General features: G+C 40.9%; 1 protein-coding gene across 1 annotated transcript in view; it reads left to right on the plus strand.

Moving 5' to 3' along the window:
• Window positions 1–22901, plus strand: part of CDC16 (cell division cycle 16) — a 31719-nt gene that overhangs the window by 859 nt on the left and 7959 nt on the right. Inside the window, exons 2-16 of the mRNA XM_075852645.1 lie at window positions 169–223; window positions 5475–5572; window positions 5998–6036; window positions 7832–7972; window positions 9261–9420; window positions 11096–11187; window positions 11922–12055; window positions 12649–12728; window positions 12832–12881; window positions 14894–14967; window positions 15376–15501; window positions 21481–21633; window positions 21719–21782; window positions 21935–21996; window positions 22368–22503. Coding sequence (XP_075708760.1) covers window positions 169–223; window positions 5475–5572; window positions 5998–6036; window positions 7832–7972; window positions 9261–9420; window positions 11096–11187; window positions 11922–12055; window positions 12649–12728; window positions 12832–12881; window positions 14894–14967; window positions 15376–15501; window positions 21481–21633; window positions 21719–21782; window positions 21935–21996; window positions 22368–22503 — 1464 coding nt within the window. The remainder of the gene's footprint in view (window positions 1–168; window positions 224–5474; window positions 5573–5997; window positions 6037–7831; window positions 7973–9260; window positions 9421–11095; window positions 11188–11921; window positions 12056–12648; window positions 12729–12831; window positions 12882–14893; window positions 14968–15375; window positions 15502–21480; window positions 21634–21718; window positions 21783–21934; window positions 21997–22367; window positions 22504–22901) is intronic.

Raw genomic sequence — 22901 nt, forward strand, 5'->3', positions numbered from 1 at the left:
AAACATTAAAGGGGGTCCTGGGGTTCTGTTGATAGCCTATATTAATGATTGGCCATCCCTGTATATCCCCTGGAAGCCCCTGTAATAACCAGATATGTCAGAATTGCTACTTCTATTTGTATAGACTGAATCTTCTGGTAAACGTGTCAATCATTTTGTGTCTTGCAGCAACAGTACCAGAGTGCCTTGTTTTGGGCAGATAAAGTTGCTTCATTATCACATGGTAAGGATATTTGTTTTTGCCAGTATCAATAATATTGTGCATATTATGTTAGTGACTAAATCAATATTTGCCATATATTATATGCTCACCGACAATGAGACTTTGCCAATCCTTTCTACAGTACATTGTGATATATTGGCACTACATTGTTATCACTCCCCTGTTGTATGGTACATGCTCCTGTTGTCTTAGATAAATCCATATACAATTAACCAAACAATAGGAACATTTTTTTCTTGCATGTTGTGGTTTAAGGGGATATCCAGTTAGGAACCCCTGTTTCCAAATTCTGCCTAAGATGATTTCCAGTGGATGCTGGAACCCTCAGCGATCAACCATAATTTCAAGGTGACACTCCTGGCGGTAATGCATTTCTCTTGTAGCAGCACTTTGTGATATTGCGGTAGGAACTTGTTTATCTGTGCTGCCCCCAATTCATATAATGAAGAAGAGGAGACGAAGTGCAGTCTATTTCTTCTAGCCTACTATATTCAGTGACTTCATTTAGGCCTTGTTCACACAGTGCAGATTTGCTGCAGATTTTATATGTATTTTTTTTTTTTTTTAGCCAAAACTAGGAACGGAACCTAAACAGAAGAAATATATAAAGGACGGCCTCGTCTTTCCTGGATTAAGTTTTGGATTTAAACATGCTTGCAGAATTTTCAGAAAATCTGCAATGTGTGAACAAGGTCTTAGGGTGGATTCACACATTGCAGACGCTTCTGCGACTGAAGAAACGTATCATTCATCTGAATGTGGTTGTTTCTGCAGCAAGCACATGAATTTCTGCAAGTTCCATTCAAATGAACAAAATCTGCAGCATGTGTATCCACTATTAGGCCGGGTTCACGCGAGCATGTTCAGTCCGTAAAAGACGGACCGTATTTCGGCCGCATTTCCTGGACCGAACACACTGCAGGGAGCCGGGCTCCTAGCATCATACTTATGTACGATGCTAGGAGTCCCTGCCTCGCTGCAGGACAACTGTCCCGTACTGTAATCATGTTTTCAGCACGTGACCATTTTCCCACAGCGAGGCAGGGACTCCTAGCGTCATAGATAACTATGATATTAGGACCCCGGCTCCCTGAAGTGTGTTCGGTCCGGGAAATGAGGCCGACATACGGTCCGCATCCACCCTGAACACCGAAGGGAATGCAGTCTGAAAAATGGCACCACATTGTGGTACGTTTTTCCAGCGGAATTTCCGCTACGAAGTGGCGGCGAAAAAAATAAAATGTTAATACTTACCCCCACACTCTTCTCGGCGCGTAGTCCGGCCTCCTGGGTTGACGTTACGGTCAGATGGCCTGCAAAGTCGTCCAGGGAGGCCGGACTGGAGAAGAAGCAGGGAACTCTGGGTAAGTATAACTTTGTTTTTATTTTTTTCTTACTTGCAATTTTTGCGGCGCATCGCTGTGATTCCGCCGCAAATATCGCAACATGTACTGCTTTGTTGCGGGTTTAACCACCCCATTGTATTCATTGGGTAAAACCCACAACAGAAGAGTTAGGTATCGGCAGAATTAATTGACATGCTGCGGTGGAAGTAACCGCACCTTAGGACAATTTATGTGCGGTTTTCCGGCGGAAATTTACCGCAGTGTGGGGACGAGACTTGTTCAACTCTCTCCCACCCTGCTGCTACTGTAATACGCTGCGGATTTTCCGCAATTAATTTGTTGCGGAAAATCGACAGTCTTTACGCTGTGTGTTCCTACCCTTATAATGCATAAGCGCTCCTGTACTAAATACCTTGAAACACATTTTTAAAGAGGTGTAACTAAGGCTAAGTTTATCATATACATCTTTGTACCGATGCAGCATGTGCATGGATTTCTGCAAGCAGCATTCAGATGAACGGGGCAGTTGCAGAAATTTCTGCAACAAATTTGCCGGGTGTGAACATGCCTTTATATTGTGGTGGTCTTCGAATTGTATTCCAAACTTCATAGAATGAATACAACATATTTGTCTTAAAGCAGCCCTGCAGATTCAGAGGTTCTACCGACTGCCAGTTTTTTTTTTTTCTTTTTAAAAGGTTCCTGTGCATCTATGCTTTATAAAAAAAAATATATATATTTTACTTGCAAATTGCTAAATTTTGCACACAAAAAAAAAGCAAATAACACCTCGTTCTCGTCTTCTAACCAGCTAATGCAAACAGTAACTGACGGAGGATCGTGGTGGTGAGACTGGAGCGCCAGAGGATTGTTTTTTTCACTAAGCAATTGCACTAGTACATTTATTTTTTATTATAAAGCCTGGAAACAATGCATTTTCTATTTACATTTTTTAGTATTTCTGATACTTTCAGTCCTTGCAGAGCTCTGTTCACTGTAGTCATATATGGTGGGTTCAGACATAAGATTCTGATGGCATTGTGTGTGCTACAGTCTGGATATTGTCCCAGAGCTGTTTCCGCAGGTAGCCAGAATTGTAAGTATGTCTGATTCAGAATACGTTGTCTGTACACATTCTGTATAATCTAATCTGGCATTTTACAAGTGTTTCCATTGAATATGCTTAAAGAGGCTCTGTCACCACATTATAAGTGCCCTGTCTCCTACATAAGGAGATCGGCGCTATAATGTAGGTGACAGTAATGCTTTTTATTTAATACAACGATCTATTTTCACCACATTAGGAGCGATTTTTAGCTTTATGCTAATGAGTTTCTTAATGCCCAAGTGGGTGTGTTTTTACTTTAGACCAAGTGGGCGTTGTACAGGGGAGTGTATGACCCTGACCAATCAGCCTCATGCACTCCTCTCGATTCATTTACTCAGCGCATAGGGATCCTTTTTAGATCGCTATGTGCGGTCTTATACTAACACATTAATGATACTGAAGTGTTTAGACAGTGAATAGACATTCCACGGGATGTCTATTCACAATCCCTGCACTTCGTTACTCTGTCTGTGGTAGTTACAGCAGAGGAAGCGTGATCTCGCGAGATTGCGCTGTAGATGACAGGTTACAACGAGATTACGCTTCCTCTGCTGTAACTACCACAGACAGAGTAACGAAGTGCAGAGATTGTGAATAGACATCCCGTGGAATGTCTATTCACGGTCTAAACACTTCAGTATTGTTAATGTGTTAGTATAAGACAGCACATAAGGATCTAACAGGATCCCTATGCGCTGTCTAAATGAATGGAGAGGAGTGCATGATGCTGATTGGTCAGCGTCATACACTCCCCTGTACAACGCCCACTTGGTCTAAAGTAAAAACTCGATATACTGCCTGATTAGAACGATTAAAAATAATTTTAATAATAGAGTATTAAAATATGGCTCATGTAGCCCAATAAGACATATGTTCAGGCTCAGACCAAGTGGTCAGGGATAGGAGATAGTCTATTAAACTTCCCACGTGTAGACCAAAATCTCCTCTTGTAGTATAAAGGGTTGAAATTATTTTGTCAGCAGGTGGTGTTAGAGTCTCTTAGTAGCGGTCTGTTAACAGGACTGTCTTCAGAGTCTTTCTCTTTGACCACATGCTGTGAGCCCGGTGGGCTGGAACAATTATTTTTCAGCAAGTGGGTGTCAGGGCTTTATACTACAAGAGGAGATTTTGGTCTACACGTGGGAAGTTTAATAGACTATCTCCTATCCCTGACCACTTGGTCTGAGCCTGAACATATGTCTTATTGGGCTACATGAGCCATATTTTAATACTCTATTATTAAAATTATTTTTAATCGTTCTAATCAGGCAGTATATCTACTAGTTCAGTGAACGGAACATAATATAACTAGCAATTGGATTTATTACATAAAGTAAAAACTCGCCCACTTGGGCATTAAGCAACTCATTAGCATAAATCTAAAATCGCTAATAAAGTGGTGAAAACAGATCGTTTTATTAAATAAAAAGCACTGCGGTCACCTACATTCCAGCGCCGATCTCCTTATGTAGGAGATAGGGCACTTATAATGTGGTGACAGAGCCTCTTTAAAATGTGACTACCCAAAACGTACCAAATGTAAATTGACTCTGTGGATCCGTCATAGATCCTGTAAAAAAGAAAACCTATTATGCCAGTTTAAACAGATTATAAGCCACCCTGGCACATCTGAACGGATTCAGAGGACCGTGCATGTAAACAGACCATGGTGGAGATTCAAGAAATCTAACAAAAAATCCGTCCATATCAGTCCAGACTTAGAGGCTCTGTCACCAGATTATCAAATCCCTATCTCCTATTGCATGTGATCGGAGCTGCAATGTAGAGAACAGTAACGTGTTTTTTTAAAAAAAGGATCATTTTTGGCTAAGTTATGAGCTATTTTATATTTATGCAAATGAGCCTTTCTAATGGACAACTGGGCGTGTTTTCTCTTATTTCCAACTGGGCGTGTATTGTGTTTTTAGCAACTGGGCGTGTTTACTTCTTTCACTGCACAATCACACTGTGCTGTGGATCATGCTGGGCTGGAACAATGAGAAGTGTATGTCACTGATTAGTCACTGATTGGTCAGCCTCATACACTCCTCTGTACAACTCCTAGTTGGTAAAAAGTAAAAACACGCCCAGTTGTCCATTGAGAAACTCATTAGCATAAATCTAAACTAGCTCAAAAATGATCGTTTTTCAAAATAAAAACCACTGCTGTTATCCACATTACAGCGCCGATCAGATTATGTAGGAGATAGGGCACTTATAATCTGGTGACAGAGCCTCTTTAAGAATTTTCATACCAAAAGAATAGTCGATTGTAATGAAGTAAAAAACATATTCTTTACCATAATCTCACCTGTATGATGTATTTCTCATCGTTACTACGTTCGTTCTTCCATGTACATTTCCATCATGTCGGCAGCACATTTCCCAGTTTACACACGTAGATGTGCTGCGGACTAGCGACCATTTTATTGTCTGTGTAAATGAGCAGATCGTTTGTTCGTTCATCGGTTGATCGTTGCCCGGTTTACACAGGGCAATAAACGCTCATATGAACGCTCGTTTGCCGAATCATTGGCCTGTGTAAAAGAGCCTGAACGCAACAAAATTTCTTTTTAAATCCTTTGTGCCCTTATTCAGCTGCAACATTAACTAGTTCTATATTACAAACGTGTTCAAATTTTATATTCCCATTTCAGATCAATTTCTTGATAAATTCTTCTGAGAAATGGCCCTCATTTCTCAGGGCTTGTGTGGAATTGTCTACTAGATTCATAACAGATGAATTCTCATTTTAAAAACTTTTTAAAAACGTTTGTATTTTTTTTTCTGTCTTTAGAGGAACCACAAGATATTTATTGGCTCGCACAATGTCTTTATCTGACTACACAGTACCACAGAGCTTCACATGCCCTGAGGTCACGAAAACTGGATAAGGCAAGTATTCCGTTTCGTGTTGGTAGATTTCTAACATTCAGAAAACTTTTTTCCATTAACGACTGCATTACCTTTACTGAAAACCTGTAATCAAATTACAAATGATCTTCCTGTGTTTAGCGGTGTTGCCTCGCAGCACGGGGGTCATGGGTTTTTATCCGACCAATGGAAACTTCTGCATGGAGTTTGTATGTTCTCCCCGTGTTTGCGTGGGTTTCCTCCGGGTTCTCCAGTTTCCTCCCACGCTCCAAAAACATACTGATAGGTTCATTGGCTGTCCACAAAACATCATGGGATTATATTCCATTAGATGATAAAAAAAAAAAGTTTTTATTGTTAATACCATTTAATAGCGAGAGAACTATAGGAGCTGAAGTCTTTTTGTGTTTTTTGTTCTTAAATTATGTATTCTTTCACTTCAATAGGCATATGAGGCCTGTCGTTACCTTGCAGCTCGATGCCATGTAAGTAGTATCAAAACACACAGGCCCACATTTATCAATGTATTTGCACCAGTTTTTGGCGTAAACTGCGAAACGCACTCGCCAAAAGTTGAGAATGTGGGCGGGGTCACTATTGAGTGGATGTGTTATCCATGTTCAAGAAAAATTTGTTCAAGTGAAAGCAAAAAATGGCACAGTTTTTGGTGAGAATTTACGTAGATTACATTTTTCGGAATATTAAGAAGACCAAAATGCCCCTAAGTGACGTGTGCTTTTTATTAGATTTGGCACAATTTACTCCAAGTCTTCCCCAGAGTGTGTTCCCTATAGGATAAAAGCTCCACTATATATTTTTGTGTTGACACAGACCGTGCCACATCTCTGTTTTATTTTTTTTTGAGACTGTACTGTATGTTGTAAGTATTAGGCTGTGTCTATCGCAGATGCCGTCAAATTTGGTGAGAAAAATAGCACAGTATGCAACACTATTTCTCCTGTCAAAAATGGTGGACACTTCGGGGATCAGAAGTGTCTGTTAGGGACTATTCACATCAGCGTTCGCTTTCCGTTCAGGGGTTCCGTCTGAGGTTTCAGTCGACTGCGCTATTGATTCCGTCGAAAAAACGGTAACCTGCCAGAACGGTGATAAACGGAAACCATTAGCAATGTTTCATGTCACCATTGATGTCAATGGTGATGCAAACGGAAGCTGTGTTTCCGTTTGACTTTCCGTTGCGGGGTTCCGCGACGGAAACCTCAGACGGAACCCCTGAACGGAACTCTGATATGAACCGGCCCTTAGCAGTTTATGTCTCCCTCTCCCCATGGAAATAAACATACAAACCTAGTAGAGTATGCATGTTTATGGAAAGGTGTGGAAGATGTCTATGTCCCATCTTTAGTGAATATATGTTCATTTCATACACAACATGCTGACTGCAAGTAAATGCTATATACATTCTGTAGGAGAGAAAAGTATAGAACACTAAACTGTAGCAGTCCTCCTGTGTCTCTTGGGTTTCATATATCACGTTTTTGGATCATATTTAAAATTGGAAGTACAAAGCAGTTATTTTATTCTTGCATTTAATGTTCTAGAATGTTTCAGAATCTAACATTTGTTTCCAGCATGGAGCAATATAATTTTGGGATTTCCCATTTTACAAACTTTCCAATGGCTGCCCCATAATCCAGAATTTTCTGTTAATCCAGCACACAATATAGACTTCCTCTCTTGTTACCGTAAAATTCCTGTAACGCAACATAAGTGAAACTAGATAGGTGCCAGATTATCAGATGGTCCAAAAAAGTTTAATGCTACAGTTATGTGTTATACACTTGATCTTAAAAAGCATATAGAGCACTTCCCTGCATTCAGTTTAACTACTTAAATGGGCTATTGACAAGAATTGCTAAAAGTCGAATTTTACTTAAAGGGGTATTCCAGCCTCCACTGGATAGGTGAAAATGCTAGATCAGTGGGGTCTGACCACTGGGACCCCCACTGATCACCATAACAGGGGACCCAGGTCCACCTTTCCCCCCCATGCCAACAAACACAAGACAAGGAGTTGGAATAGAGCGGAGGCCGGGCATGCGTGGTGTCGCCCCATTCAAAGTCTATAGGGCTGACGGAAACAGCTGAGCACATCGCTTGGACCCCATTTTTCACCTATTTAGTGAATAGATAAAGAGTGCTGGAAGCTGGAAACCCCCTTTTGAATGAGCCTTCCAAGATTTACATTGATGGTCTATTTTTAGGATACCCTATCAATTTGGGATCGGCGAAGGTCTAACCCCTTTCCTTTTTCTTAAGTATGCTGCAAAAGAGTACCAGCAAGCTCTAGATATTTTGGATATGGAGGAACCAATCAGTAAAAAGTTGTTTGAGAAGAATACAAAGGATGAAAAAGTTTTAAAAGAGGCTTCTGGAGAATGGCAGATGTCACAGTCCTCGGTAAAGTCTTGTTTTATTGATATTGTAGTTTTACACAGTGGCTTTAAAATACATTTTTACCTAACAATGAGAAAAGTATGCCAGAGCTTCTTTCACCTTCTAGAGAGTAGACTATGCTATTCTGCCTGTTAATAGCAATGGGAGACTGATGGAACCAACGCTAATACATTCCAACTGATTTTCCATTAGAAGAATACCATTGAAATGAATGGGATATTAAATGGTCACTAACTTTTCAGCAAACTTTGCATAAAATAATAGTACAAGCAAATATAAGAAACTTTGTAATATATCTTATCAGACTCTGTTCCTTTCCTCCCCCACCCCCTAACTGTTCACTTATTCTAAATTTACTGCTAAATCCACCTCCTCAAGACGAGAGGGATTAATAGCTCACTGAAGGATCAAGTTACAACTGCCCATAGAAGGGGGGGGGGAGTAAGTGGAGTGAGAGAGAGGCAGAGACACAAAGACACAGATGCTACTGCAGCATCTAGTAAGTCTTCTATCTCAACCCAATGCTGGATTGACAGCTACACTGCTCATTACTGCTGTATTAGGTACTCCATGTTGCTGCTGTTTGAGGCTGTGCTATAAATCGATTTGGGGGAGCAGGAAGTTCTCTTCTCTTTGTGTGCGGTGTATTGAAGACATGACCGCAGTTAGGCTCTGCCTGCTAGCTTAGGGAAAACTCAATTAGAGGGAGCACCTGTAGAGAGGAAAACTGCTAAAAAATGCAGAATACATTTCCTGTAATGTTCAGAAATAGGGCTTTCTCATGTACACACATATGACCGCTTACTCTGAAAAGTCACCTGAAAGGTTCGGTGTGCCTTAATGGAAAATGTTCTCTTAATTTTTTTTGTACAAATGATGGAACAGAATAACAAAGAGAAAAACATTAGCTTGATTAGAGCTTTAGCTGCATGAAGTTCTCTCATTCTCTTGTTTTTCCCACTGTTGTGTGGTGTTAATCCTCAGTTGTCATAATTCTGGATATTATATATGTAGCGGGTAACTTTCCTCTACAATTTACTGGTCATCTCATTTTCTCCTCGTTGATCTTTGCCTTTTCTTCTTGCTTAATTGTATTGTTACTTTCCTACAATTACTTTTGTATAGTTTAGTTTGTAAGCAACTAAACATTCCAACTAAACAGTAAAAAACTTCAGCCAGAACGGGCAGCAGCTTCCTATATTTTGTCAAAATATTTATTTGTGCTACATTGAGTCAAATTTATTTGATTTAACATTGGGACTCATGGGGTTCTTGAATGGTTTTGTTACAGATCAAAAGCTCCATTTGCCTTTTACGTGGAAAGATCTATGATGCCCTGGATAACAGAGCCCTGGCAACCTATAGCTACAAAGAGGCCTTGAAATTTGATGTTTACTGCTTTGAAGCGTTTGACCTATTAACAGCACATCATATGCTGACAGCGCAAGAAGGTTAGGCATCAACTTATCACCATGTATCTTCATGTAGTTTGACTTTTTTGGAATAACATCTAGTGTATTCTGCAAACACTACAGCACATATTACCAAAGCGTCCACCAGGCATTGAAACTGTCATATAGAATGATTTACAAGTGTTTTTATCTTTAAAAGCAATGCCAATTTGACAGTAGGAGCAGGTCAGCTGGAAAAAATCCCTACAGCAGACTACAGGATATTATGTGAATAGGTCACAGTAGAAAAACTGTAGTTTAACCAGTTAAGGACCATGGGATAAACTGTAAATTTACGTTATGTGGTTTCGGGCTTTAAACCAGCTCCATTGTAAATTTACATGAAAATGTAATGTTCCCGCTCAAACAATCGTGCAGTGGCTTACAGGTGCCAAGACACATGTAGACACCCTACAGAGAAGGCAAAGGCTTTTGTCTGCTTCATCAATATACACACTGAGCTCAATCCATGCCAGAGAAAACCATTAACAACTTATTAAACAGAAACAAAAAAAGTTACACTTTTTTCTTTTTTTTTTTTTTTAACTAAATGGGAGTTTGGGGTATTTAAATGGTATGACACAAAAATCATTTGCATAGCTGGACAAGTAAAGAGTTCTAGTTATTAAATAGATTAGAAACTATTGAAATGTTCTTCCAAAAAACCTGAAATATATGTTTTCGTAGACGTCTGGGTTCTGAGATCACGACCGATTCTGTTAAGGTATGTTCACATGGGCTATTTTCAGCCGTTTTTCGGGCAGTAAACGCCTCGAAAAACAGCTAACAATGCAGGGGGCTGAACGCCTACAAACATCTGCCTATATATTTCAATGAGAAAAACAGCGTTCCGTTTTTTAAAAACGGTCACGTAAAAAAATGCCTCGTGAAAAGAAGTGCATGTCACTTCTTAAGCCGTTTTTGGAGACCTTTTTCATTGACTCAATAGAAAAACCGCTCCAAAAACGGCCGTAAAAAACTCAGCAAAAACCCTAGTTGCTTAAACGGCTGAAAATCGGAGGCTGTTTTCCCTTGAAAACGGTTCTGTATTTTCAGCCATTTTTTGTTAAGCGTGTTAACATACCCTAACTATTTACATTACTTATGTCCTCAAATCATTTACATATATGGTTTACAGGGGTGTTCCGCAGAATATGTCATAAATGTCTGATGCGGGTCCCACCTCTGGGACCCGCACCTATCTCTAGAACGGGGCCCCCATTAGGGACCCGCATCTATTTATGAGTATCCTGAGCTTTACTGTTTCCGGAAGTCCCATAGACGTGAATCGCAGTTACGGAAACAGCATAGCACGCAAGCTACACTTTTTCCTTAACTGCCATTCGCTACTATGGGAGTTACGGAAAACCGCGTAGCTCCGCAAGCTATGCTGTTTTCTTCTTAAACGATCAGAAATCACAAGCGTCAGTGGGAACACAGAAAGCTAGAACGGGGTTTAAGGTGCCCCGTTCTAGAGATAGATGTGGGTTCCTCCTCTGGCACCCGCACCTATCTGACATTTATGGCATATCCCTCGGATATGTCGTAAATTTCTCTGATGGGAAAACCCCTTTAAGCGTCTCTGTATTTTAGTTTTAGTAATACTTTAAGGCTTGATACATAAGTATGGGCACCCTATGAAGATCTCCAGTAAGTGGTTTTTTTCTATACACAGAGAAAGAACTTCTTGACTCTCTACCTCTTAGTAAGAAATGTCCAGAAGATCAAGAACTCCTCCGTTTCCTCTTTGACAACAAACTGAAAAAGGTAGTTGTTCACTGTTATACATGTATAATAAAATGTCTACTAGGGATCTGTGTATCAATGATTTGTGTATTTACATATATATTTAATACACCTATTTATACATATTTTACATTTAATATTTATTAGCTATGATGTGTGTAAATAAAATTATCTATAGAAAGCAAACCGTTTCCAGGTTGCCTAATGTGTGGATAATCTGGCTAGTAAGAATGTGGGCAGATTTATGACACTTAAAGGCTATGTAATCCTTTGGAAACTTTTTTTTTTTTTTTTAATAAACGTATTATGGGATTTGAAACAACTTTTATGTATCTTGCACTCAATCCCAAATCTGTCAAGTCAGTGGGATTGACGGCTTTGGTGACAGCGGGTCCACCTGTTATCGATCACAAACTTAGATGTGATCAATAACCGGTATATTCTGCGTGTCAGACATATGCAGGGACTGCTATCACCGAAGCGGTCAGTCCCGCTGACTTGACGGATTCAGCTTTTAAATGCAAGATACAGCTTCTATCTCAAAGAGTTAACAATTTTTTTTTTTTTTTTTAATAAAATCCAATAAAAAAATTGTTTCAAATCCCATAATATATATATATTTTTGTTTTTTTTTTTACAAAAGTGTGCAAAGGTTTACATAGCCTTTAAAGTTTTTTTGTTTTTTTATAAACATTTTATAATTTCCCTTTTGTTGAAACTATGTTTTAAAGAAAAAACATTTTCTTGTTTTTCAGTACAACAAGCCCAGTGAAACAGTGATACCAGAATCTGTAGATGGTCTTCAAGATAATCTGGATGTAGTCGTTTCTTTAGCAGAAAGACATTATTACAACTGTGATTTCAAGATGTGCTATAAACTCACATCTGCGTACGTAAATCTATTAGGTTGGCACCGAAAACTAATAGTGGAGTTTTAGTTATATTTAAAAGTGATATTTAGTGATATTTAAAAGCACTCCAGCAGGGACAACCATTTTTATTTATTGTATTTGGGAAATGTTGTCTTTATAAAATGTTATTGAAAGCTATGGGATTCTTGTATGAATATCGTTGGATATAATTTACAAAAATTTGCCTTTTGAAGCTGCCTAGGTTAATACTGAACTTTTTTTTTTTTTGGTCTGTGTGTTCCTATCATTCCTGTCAATTATTAATATATTTTTGTCTGAGAATTGGAAAATCTGCCTTTGTAGAGGAATTGCTGAATGTTTATTTATTTTTTTTGTCAAGGGAACATGGCAGGTAAAATTGATACACGGTGTTATGCATAGTGCAGTGCCTGGAGGGGTGGTGCATGACATAGAGATTCCTGTGTCATGCACCGCCCCCTCAGACTGAGTAGGCATACTACTATGTATTCATTTTACCTGCAGTGTTCCTTCAACCATAAAATATGGTTAAGCTTACTGATTGTAACTTGTGTAACCGTTTCAGACTTACATTGTGTTGATTGCTTTTCAGAGTAATGGAGAAAGATCCCTTCCATGCAAATTGTTTACCGGTTCATATAGGCACTCTGGTAGAGTTAAACAAAGCGAATGGTAAGTTTTATGATCACGTGGGAATGATTCACACACATGCTGAATGAACGTAGTAATCTCTTAGCCGAAGTAAGTATTTTAAACTTTGTCTTTATCTTTCCAGAACTTTTCTATCTTTCCCACAAACTGGTTGATTTATATCCTAATAATCCTGTAAGTATTTACATTTTATTTATTGTGTGATGTACTGTAGCTCAGACAATTTTCCCCTTCTCTTCTCCATTAATTATTTCTGCTCTCTGTCTGTGAAATGACCTTTTGCCTACAGCTTTCTCGTATCTAAATGACCTAGGAGTTTTCATAAATTGCTGTGTGTGAAGAAATTGTATGGCAATAAACTCCATTTTTAATTGGGGTCCAAGTTGCGAGACCATCAAATGCCTCAATGTTTTTCCTCCATCACCACTATTTGTCATTGCAACCAAGCAGTGACAGAAAGCAGATTTGTCACCATAAGACCCCATTCACATCACGTTAAGGCACTACATTTATCTTGTACGTCGGGAAAACTCCCGACGTACAAGATAAACGTGTCCATAGGGCTCCATTATCCCGACGGAGTCCAAAAGAGTGTCCTTTTGGCCTCCGTCGGGCTGGTATACGTCGGTATACCTTTTTTTTTTTTTTTGAAGAATGGAGTAGCGTAGTAGACTACGATATTCCATCCTGAGGGATCCCGTAGAAAAAACGTATACTGCACCGTATATTTTTTAACATGGGAGCCCATGGGTGACGGATGCCGCTGTGTGGCATCCGCTTATGACATAAACGTAGACCTCGGGGAGCTCCTGACATCACTGTCCATATAGGGATAGTGAGGTCAGGAGCTTCCACAGTGTTGTAGTCCCTGGGCAGAGCACTATTAGATGGCTCTGTCCCGAGACTCCGGCCCCCTGAAAACTCCTGAAGTCACTGTCCATTATAGGAGTGCTGGAGTCCCCAAGCAGAGCATCGGCCGAATCCAGTGATCGCGAACTCCTGAAGTCGCTGTCCATAAATGCACAGTGATTTCAGTAGTTTTGCCAGGACTGATCCACGGGATACGTATCCCACTGTATGCCACGTTCGGGCCTTTTGTTGGAGGAACGACGGAAGCTCCTAACTTGATGTGAATAGGGCCTAACCGTGAGAATGACAGGATCTGCCGGGTCTATAGGCAAACTGTTTCCATTTCAGCCAAAACTGAAGACTGTACTTGAGGGAAACCAAGTGAGGTAGCAAGATCTATACACTGTTTGTTAGATTTCTCTCTTTTGATGGTAGAAAACCCACAAGTAAGCATTACTTTAGATGGGAAGTGGAGTCAACTCTAAAGTAGAGTTAGGACTTACTCATTTTCATTGGAGAGTATATGCCGTCATGGATTAGTACTTCAGATTAGTTGTCACCTGCCTTCTTTGTTCCCTGGACAAAAGTAGGATTGAGGCTGAATTCATACAAAACATTTACACGTTTGTGGTCATGCTTTTCGCATGTAAATAAACACTACTAAAAACGCTTGAAACCCGTAGTATTTTCTATATTAGTTTTAAATTGCTGAGAAAAAGAAGTGTGCATGAAGATGGCCTTAAAGGTGTTTTCCAGTTTTATGTAAATAATAAATCATTGTATAAATGAAAAGTTATGCAACTATTTCAAGGCCCTGTTCACATCACTTTTGTGATGTGTGTTTAGTGTTTACTCCAAGAGAGCTCCCAGTGTACATGCTAAACATGTCCATAGGACTAACATTAGTCCGATGGAGGCCAGTTTACCGTTTAACTTGCACGTCAGTAGCTTTTCCCGTCATATACGTTAAATGGATCCAAAAACATCATGTAAACAGGGCTGTCATTGAATGATAATCTTTGTTGTCATTGCTTGAATGTTTGCTGTCATTGAATGAGATCTCTCTCAGTGCACAATTCTATATTGACCTAGTCCTGCTCTCAGCTGCGAAGTAGATTAAATTGTATCCAATCTCGCCAATCTCTGAGATAAACAGCCTGGACTCCAGACTGACACATTGTCACAAACTAGCAGCGAGAACAGACCTCTGTCTCTTCTGGCATACCCGTGTAATATGTTGAAACATTATTAGATGGGAATACCTCTTTGACAATTACTATGTAATATCTTTGTATTTGTATTGTAATTGATTACTGTGCTTTTCTTCACTCCTTTAGGTTTCCTGGTTTGCAGTAGGATGCTATTATCTCATGGTTGGGCATAAAAATGAACATGCCAGGCGATATCTAAGGTGTGAAATACCGCTATTCTGAAAGGGTCACTAAACCTACAGCAATAAGCTTATAAAAGTAAAGGTTATAAAAAGAGGTGCTAATATCATTCAGACATTTAAATATAGGTGTTTCTGGAGGTTCACGGCTCTGGCGTTAAAGAAGTGACCATAGGGGCAGTTATTTTACTGGACTTCCAGAAACTAATCCAATTGAAGGATCCTAACAGTCAGACTCTCCATAGGGTGAAATTGCTGATGACAAGGAACACCAGATTGCATTCGGCTGACTTTAGCTTTAGTGTCCCTTTAATATATATTAGTTTACTTGCTGCTGTGTTTATAACCATTTTATTCACTTTCCCACTGATATACTTTAGTTAGGCTAAGAAATTTTCTACTGACATATTGTTTTCTGCTATATTACAGTAAAGCCACCACATTAGAGAGAAGCTACGGTCCTGCATGGATTGCTTATGGTCACTCATTCGCAGTGGAGAGTGAACACGACCAGGCAATGGCTGCTTACTTCACTGCTGCACAACTTATGAAAGGGTATGTTGTTACTGTTGACCAAGAATCTGGGGGAAAGCAACTCGTACTGTGTACTTTTAGGGTATGTGCACACGAGAAGTGGCTTTTACGTCTGAAAAGACAGACTGTTTTCAGGAGAAAACAGCTGCGTCGTTTCAGACGTAAAAGCTCCTCCTCGCATTATGCGAGGCGCCTTTGATGCTCGTAAATCTTGAGCTGCTCTTCATTGACTTCAATGAAGAACAGCTCAAATTACGTTGCAAAGAAGTAACCTGCACTTCTTTGCCGAGGCAGTCATTTTAAGCGTCGTCGTTTAACAGCTGTCAAACAACGACGCGTAAATGAGAGGTCGTCAGCACAGTACGTCATGTTTGCCGACGTATTGTAGCCCTATTTTCAGACGTAAAACGAGGCATAATACGCCTCCTTTACGTCTGAAAATAGGTTGTGTGAACCCAGCCTTACAATATGTTTGCCTGCATATGAGTTGTCATGTGACTTACCGTATAAGTGACTATTGAGTTTGTCTCGAAACCACCTCAATATATTGTGATGGAAAATAGTTTCCCTGTTTTGGAGAATATTGGGATTGAACAGCAACTATTTATATATCTAAGCATATGTGATTGATGGGGCCTCCACTAATCCTGCAAAAAGCTGATTCCATATCTCTTATATAATACAGAGCTTGACCATGCATGTGAGGCCTAGGCACCCTTGATCTCAGGGTTCGTGCGAGTCCCAGCAGTCAGAAACCCACTGGTTAGACATTTGTGATCTATTAAAACAATATGCCATAAATGTATTTTCTCGTTCGTCTCATTGGTGGATACAGAACGTGGGTATATGCTGTTGCCACTAAGAGGCATGACCCTAAGAAATAAAAAGAGTTTTTGACTCATACAGGATATACCGTTCCTACAGACACTGAGCTAATTCAGTTCTATCATATTGTCCATGGGAGGCAGACAGCCCTGGTTATACAGCAGGTTGTCCTGCATTTTTTCTTTTTTAGTTTATTTTTCTTTGTTCTTTCAGCTAGAAAACAGGAGCAATGCTATCCCCCTGTATTTCCCTTCAATGGCGGGCGCATGGTGTCCCCACTACAGCGCCGGCGTCCCCCTGCCAATGGAAAGAAGAGAAACGAGCACAAGCTACTCTGCCACCCATCAGCCTGAGGATCATTCCCTATCTGCTCCCCCCCAGTGTCCCACTTTATCTTAAGTTAACACACAGAGGGGAGGTCTCTGCTGGTCCCACGCCTTGGGAGTGAAGTTGGCTTTCTAATGGGGTTGTAAGTATGGGCGAGGCTAGGAGCGGGCAAGTCGTGCGCCTGTCTTTCCCAACCTTCATTTTACCCCTCATTCTACTGCGTCTAGGGGGCAGGATTCCTTGCACTATGGTTTTTCCAATTAATAGCAAACAGTCATCATATGACTTATTGCACCCAATCACTGAGCAAAAGGGGCGGGTCTTCTCAGGACCTCCTTCTGGGTGCTGCTGCTGTTAGTGCTAGGATTACATCTGTCCTGCTGGAAACTGGTAGGATCTGCCCTTGGGTATCAACTTTTGCTTCAGGACCCCTCTCTAGACTCTGAGCTAGTTTATTATTAGTTAGGGAGCTATTAACCTAACAGAACCTAGGTACCACTGGGGGTGATTACCCCCTTTTTAAGGGAAGTAACTGACTTGCCTTTTTGCAGTATCTGAGTGGATTCATTCTCACCAAAATCGACCCCCGTTTTTACAGTGAACCGTGGTGACCCCTCTACTGCCATGTCAGACATCAGAGGAGAATCCTCCCGATAAGCGACCATTGTAACTCGCTAAGCTTGCTCTCACATGCGACCAAAAGCTTTCATGTGACCAGCCTACTCCTTTGCGCGATGCATGCTGGCCTTCATACCAAGCATCCCTTGCTCTGCCACTCCCAGCATTGCCTACTCCTAATGTCACCCAGTCCATGATGGACATTCTGGTTTGCCTTTCTGACCAGCCTGCTTTAGACTCTCCATCCACGTCGTCCTCACATGGCAGACCCCAATAACGGGTCAAATCTGCTCATTCACAGTTCCCATTTGTGTTTTCTATCTCAGTCTGCCACTATCCCCATCCAGGGAGGGTTTGTCTGAGAAAGAAATTTCAGATTCCAACTGATCTGGATGAGGATCAGTCTTCCAAACTGTCATCTACAGTGGACCGTATCCTCAAAGCGGTCCTAGAATCGTTCACAGATCACTGATGCGAAAGTTTCCCCTTCGCTCGATGCTGTCACATTCCGCCGACCCAAAAGGTCTCACGAGTTATTTCCCTCTCACTCAGAGTTTGAGGAGTTGTATGTTTCTATTCCTTAGAGACTGACAAGAAGTTTTCCTATAGTGCTCAGTTGGTGCTTATGGATCCCTTTCTGGAAGATACATTATATGGACAAAAGTATTGGGACACACCCCTTAACCCCTTAGTGACCACCAATACGCCTTTTCACGTGATTCACTAATGGGCTTTAGGCTAGGCTGACGCCTTTTCACGTCAGCCTAGTCTAAGTCCTGCACGGGTCTCCCGTGCAGGCAGGAGCCGGGGCTCTGCTGTCTGATGACAGCTGAGCTCCTGCTCCAATGCCCGCGATCGAAGTTTACTTCGATCGCGGCCGTTTAACCCATTAAATGCCGCCGTCAATAGCGACCGCGGCATTTAACTTTGTTTACAGAGGGAGTGCGCTCCCTCTGTCACCCATCGGCGGCCCGCGAATGAAATCGCGGGTCTCCGATGGGGTGTCATGGCAGCCGGGGGCTTGATAAAAGCCCCCAGGTCTGCCCTGGACGTATTCCTGTTAGGACGCGCCGGAGGCACGTCCTAACAGATTGCCTGTCAGATTTACACTGACAGGCAATAATGCTCTGGTATACGAAGTATACCAGAGCATTATAGCAGCGATCGGAATATCGCACAGTAAAGTCCCCTAGTGGGACTAATAAAATAAGTCATCAAAGTGAAATAAATATTATTAATAAAAAGTACAGTAAAAAAATAAAACCATTTTTTCCCATAAAGTGTCAAAAAAAAAAAAAGTACACATATGTGGTATCGCCGCGACCGTAATGACTCCATTAATAAAGTTAATAGGTAATTTAAACCGCAAAGTGAACACCGTAAAAAAAAAACGCAAAAAACCATGGCGAAATTGCAATTTTTTTCCATTGCCCCCCCAAAAAGTCATAATAAAAATGAATCAATAAGTCCCATGCACCCCAAAACAGTACCATTTAAAACTATGTCTTGTCCCGCAGAAAACAAGCCCAAAAAATCACTACATTGATGGAAAAATAAAAAAATTACGGCTCTTGGAAAGCGACGATGCAAAAGCAAATAATTTTAGTTCATAAGTGTTTTTATTGTGCAAAAGTCGTAAAACATAAAAAAACCTCCACATATGTGGTATCGCCGTAATCGTACGACCCATAGAATAAAGGTAACATGTTGTTTACGTCGCATAGTGAACGGCGTCAATTTAAAAACGCATAGAACAATGGCGGAATTTCAGGTTTTTTTTATAATCCCCCCCCCCCAAAAAGGTTAATAAAAGTTAATATAAAAATTATATGTACCCAAAAATGGTGCCATTAAAAAGCACAACTAATCCCGCAAAAAACAAGTCCTCATACAGCTATGTAGACGAAAAAATAAAAAAGCTATAGCTCTTTGAATGCGACTATAGAAAAACGAATAAAATAGCTTGGTCATTAGGGCCTAAAATGGGCTGGTCACTAAGGGGTTAATCATTGAATTCAGGTGTTTCATTCAGTCCCATTGCCACAGGTGTATAAACTCAAGCACCTAGCCATGCAGTCTGCCTCTACAAACATTTGTGAAAGAATGGGTCATTTGAAAGATCTCATAGAATTCGAACGTAGTAGTGTAATAGGATGCCACTATTGCAACAGTTAGTGACATTTCTTCCCTTTATAGATATTCCACAATCAACTGCAAGAGGTGTTATTGCAAAGTGGAAGCCTTAAAGGGGTTGCCCGAGATAAAATGACTGTGTTAATGTTTGTAATTTACAAATGTAAATACGTTTGTAATATACTTACATTTTCCAAAGTGGCCACGTTTCCAGATCCTGCCGTGGGGTACTTGACAGATGACGTCACTCTCTGCACTGGCTCTGCACTGACTTCAATGGGTGGGTGATGCGCGAAATACGCACAAAGAACGGACATGTCGTGAGTTTTACGCAGCGGACTCACGCTGCGCAAAAATCACGGACTGTCTGCATGGCCCCATAGACTAATATAGGTCCGTGCGAGACGCGTGAAAATCACACGCGGTGCACGGACGTATATCACGTTCGTCTGAATAAGCCCTTATAGTGTCTGCGTTATCTGCTCTCTTCAACAGGCCTCTTGAGTCCAAAACTGATGTTCGCACCTTTTTGCAAGGGGTTGCTTACGCTGTTCCCCTCTCGGTCTCCCACTCCTACATGGGATTTTACCTTTAATTCTAGACGTGCTGCAGTTTACTCTGTTTGAACCTCTGTGGGAGATCTACTTAGGTCTTCTTACCTGAAAGGTGGTGTACCTCGTGGTAGTGACCTTGATCCAGAGGGTTTCTGAACTCCTAGTCCAGACTTTTCATTTCCCGTATTTAATTTTGCTTCAGAATACGGCAGTAAAGTACAGTGTGTCATACCCATGGCCGCGGGCCGCCAGGCTCACTCACCTCCTGACGCCCACAGCCATGGAACTGGGAGCGCTGGTCCCCGTCTCCTCCCTCAGGAGATGCCAGCGCTCACTTCCGCGTCTCCCGGCTGGGTCCCGTAGGGTGCACGCGTACGCTCGTGCTCGCTCTTAAAGGGTTGAGCTGAAGTCGTGCTGTGCTGTTTACCACGCCTGTCCTGCTCCTGCCTAGTCCCAGCCGAGCCTGTCTTGCTACTGTCTGAGCTACCACAGGTACACTACACGAACTATAGACTGTGACCCGTGTCCTGTTGGCCAGCTGCCATACCATCAAGGCGGTACGGTCCAGTGGATCCACGTACCCAACCTGACAGTGCCTTCCCTTTTGCCCAAGGTGGTCTCCTCCTTCCACCTTTAACAAAGATATAGTTTTGCTATCCTGCTGCCCCTTTCTATTGGATTCTAAGAAACGCTCTCTTCACAATTTGGATGTGGTCTGTGCTTTGCAGGTCTACCTATCACTCTTTTCGCAAATCCGATTCCTTTTTTGTGGTTCTGGAAGGTCCGAGGAAGGCTCTAAGGCTTTTATTGCCCAATAGATTTGTTTGAACATTCGCAAAGTCTACTGGGTCAAGGGGAGGGAACCCCAATTCCGAATTATGGCCCGTTTCACTTGGGTGGTTGGTGCCTCCTGGGCTGTGCGCCGTCAGGCTTCTAATCTTTAAGAATGCAAGGCGGCTACCTGGTCTTCTCTACACATATTTACTACAGGGTGCATACTTTTGCTTCAGCAGATGTTTTCCTTGGTCACAGGGTTTTGCAAGCATCTGTAGAGTAGACGTTCACGTCCTTTTTGTTTTTCTCTTCCCACCCCTGGTTCAGCATGTCCCCCAATGAGTCGAATTAGAAAAGGGGATTTCTTAAGTTGTCTCGTAAAATCCTTTTCTCGTTCAGTCCATTGGGGGTCACAGCTGTCACTTGTTTCTACAGTTCATATAGTATCCGTTGGACAGTTTTCTTCTTTTTGACTATGATATTATTATTCCCTTGTGGTCTGCTTCTCCTTTTCACTTCTGTACAAACTGACTAGCTCAGTGACTCTAGTAGGGTTATATCCTGTCGGAGGAGTCAACACTTTTTATTTCTTAGTGTCATGCCTCCTAGTGGTAACAGCAACATACCCACAGTTTGGGTCCCCCAATTGACTGGACAATAAAAGTATTTTATGGTCAGTTGAGTACTCAAAAAATCCCTTTTAATGTGAAAACCACTTTAATGGTGTTAACATCTTTGTGTTGTAATATTATTTTTTTTTCGTTTTTAGATGTCATTTGCCAATGTTGTATATTGGACTGGAGTATGGGCTTACAAATAATTCGAAGTTAGCAGAAAGATTTTTCAGCCAAGCATTAAGTATTGCACCAGAAGATCCATTTGTTATGCATGAAGTTGGTGTGGTGGCATTCCAAAATGGAGAGTAAGTATAGGAGGTTCTAGTGACACTTAGAATTGTCACTTTTGGATTGTTCTTATGGGTTTTCATTAATATGTCTACTCTGCAGCTGGAAAACTGCAGAGAAATGGTTCCTGGAAGCGCTAGAAAAAATCAGAGCAATTGGCAACGAGGTAAGACTATATGGACAGTCAAATAACCGTATTCATGTTGATGTGGGTCTCTGCACAGACAATTGGAAAGCAGGAGCTGATACATTGGTTTGCATCATATGTAATCACAGCACTAGATTTTACTAAAAAACAATTTGTTTTCTGTTGTACAGGTCACAGTTGATAAATGGGAACCTTTGCTAAACAACTTGGGTCATGTCCGACGAAAACTCAAGTAAGTAAATACAGTAAACTTTGTGACCGCATATGGTTATATCAAATTGGAATCAATTGCTTAATTTTGTAAGCTTTATGTGTGGGAAGTTATGCAGAGAGCCAATGGACGATGCAGTCATGTGATTGTCATGTCACTCTACGGATGTGAGGTTACAAAGACCACACGTCACAGCGCCCTTACTAATGGTTTCTGCAAAAACAAATCCATTTAATATATGTATTATCACCTTGAAAACTCCTTTCATTTCTAAGTAGGTTCCCACCACATTATCAATGAACATGTCATATTTCTAAACCTTACTAGCTACATTGATTATCTGTAAATATTTTAATTATGTGTAATCTGAATCTTTTTCCTCGTAACTGCAGAAAGTATGAAGATGCACTGGAATATCATCGCCAGGCCCTGGTTCTAATACCTCAAAATGCATCCACTTATTCTGCCATTGGATACATACATAGTTTAATGGGAAACTTTGAAAGCGCAATCGATTACTTTCACACGGTAAAATTTTTGCTTTCAAAATCTTATATTTTAAATAGAGCACAAATGTATAAATTATTTCAGTTCACATCAGGCCAGATGAATACCGGCAGCCAGGTAGCAAATGTACCTAGAAACTTGTTAACTGACACCTAATTCCCTGAACTTTCTGTGCTGCTCTTGTCTACACACTGTGTCTGGTATTGTAACTCCACTCCATTCACTTGATAAAATGTGGTCTTTTTATGTTATGTTAATAGAACTGTAAAAACAAAAGGTAGCTGACAAGTTTTCTTTATATAGAACCCATCTACTTCATCTAGAATTTCCCTTAAAGGGGTTTGTCTTGTTAAGGCATGCAACAGGTGCTGCACTTGTGGGGGAACATGGCCCAGAGCCAAGGAGGCTTGGCTTGGCCT

This window comes from Rhinoderma darwinii, chromosome 2 (genome assembly GCF_050947455.1).
Source record: "Rhinoderma darwinii isolate aRhiDar2 chromosome 2, aRhiDar2.hap1, whole genome shotgun sequence".
In the NCBI taxonomy this organism is placed as follows: Eukaryota; Metazoa; Chordata; class Amphibia; order Anura; family Rhinodermatidae; genus Rhinoderma; species Rhinoderma darwinii.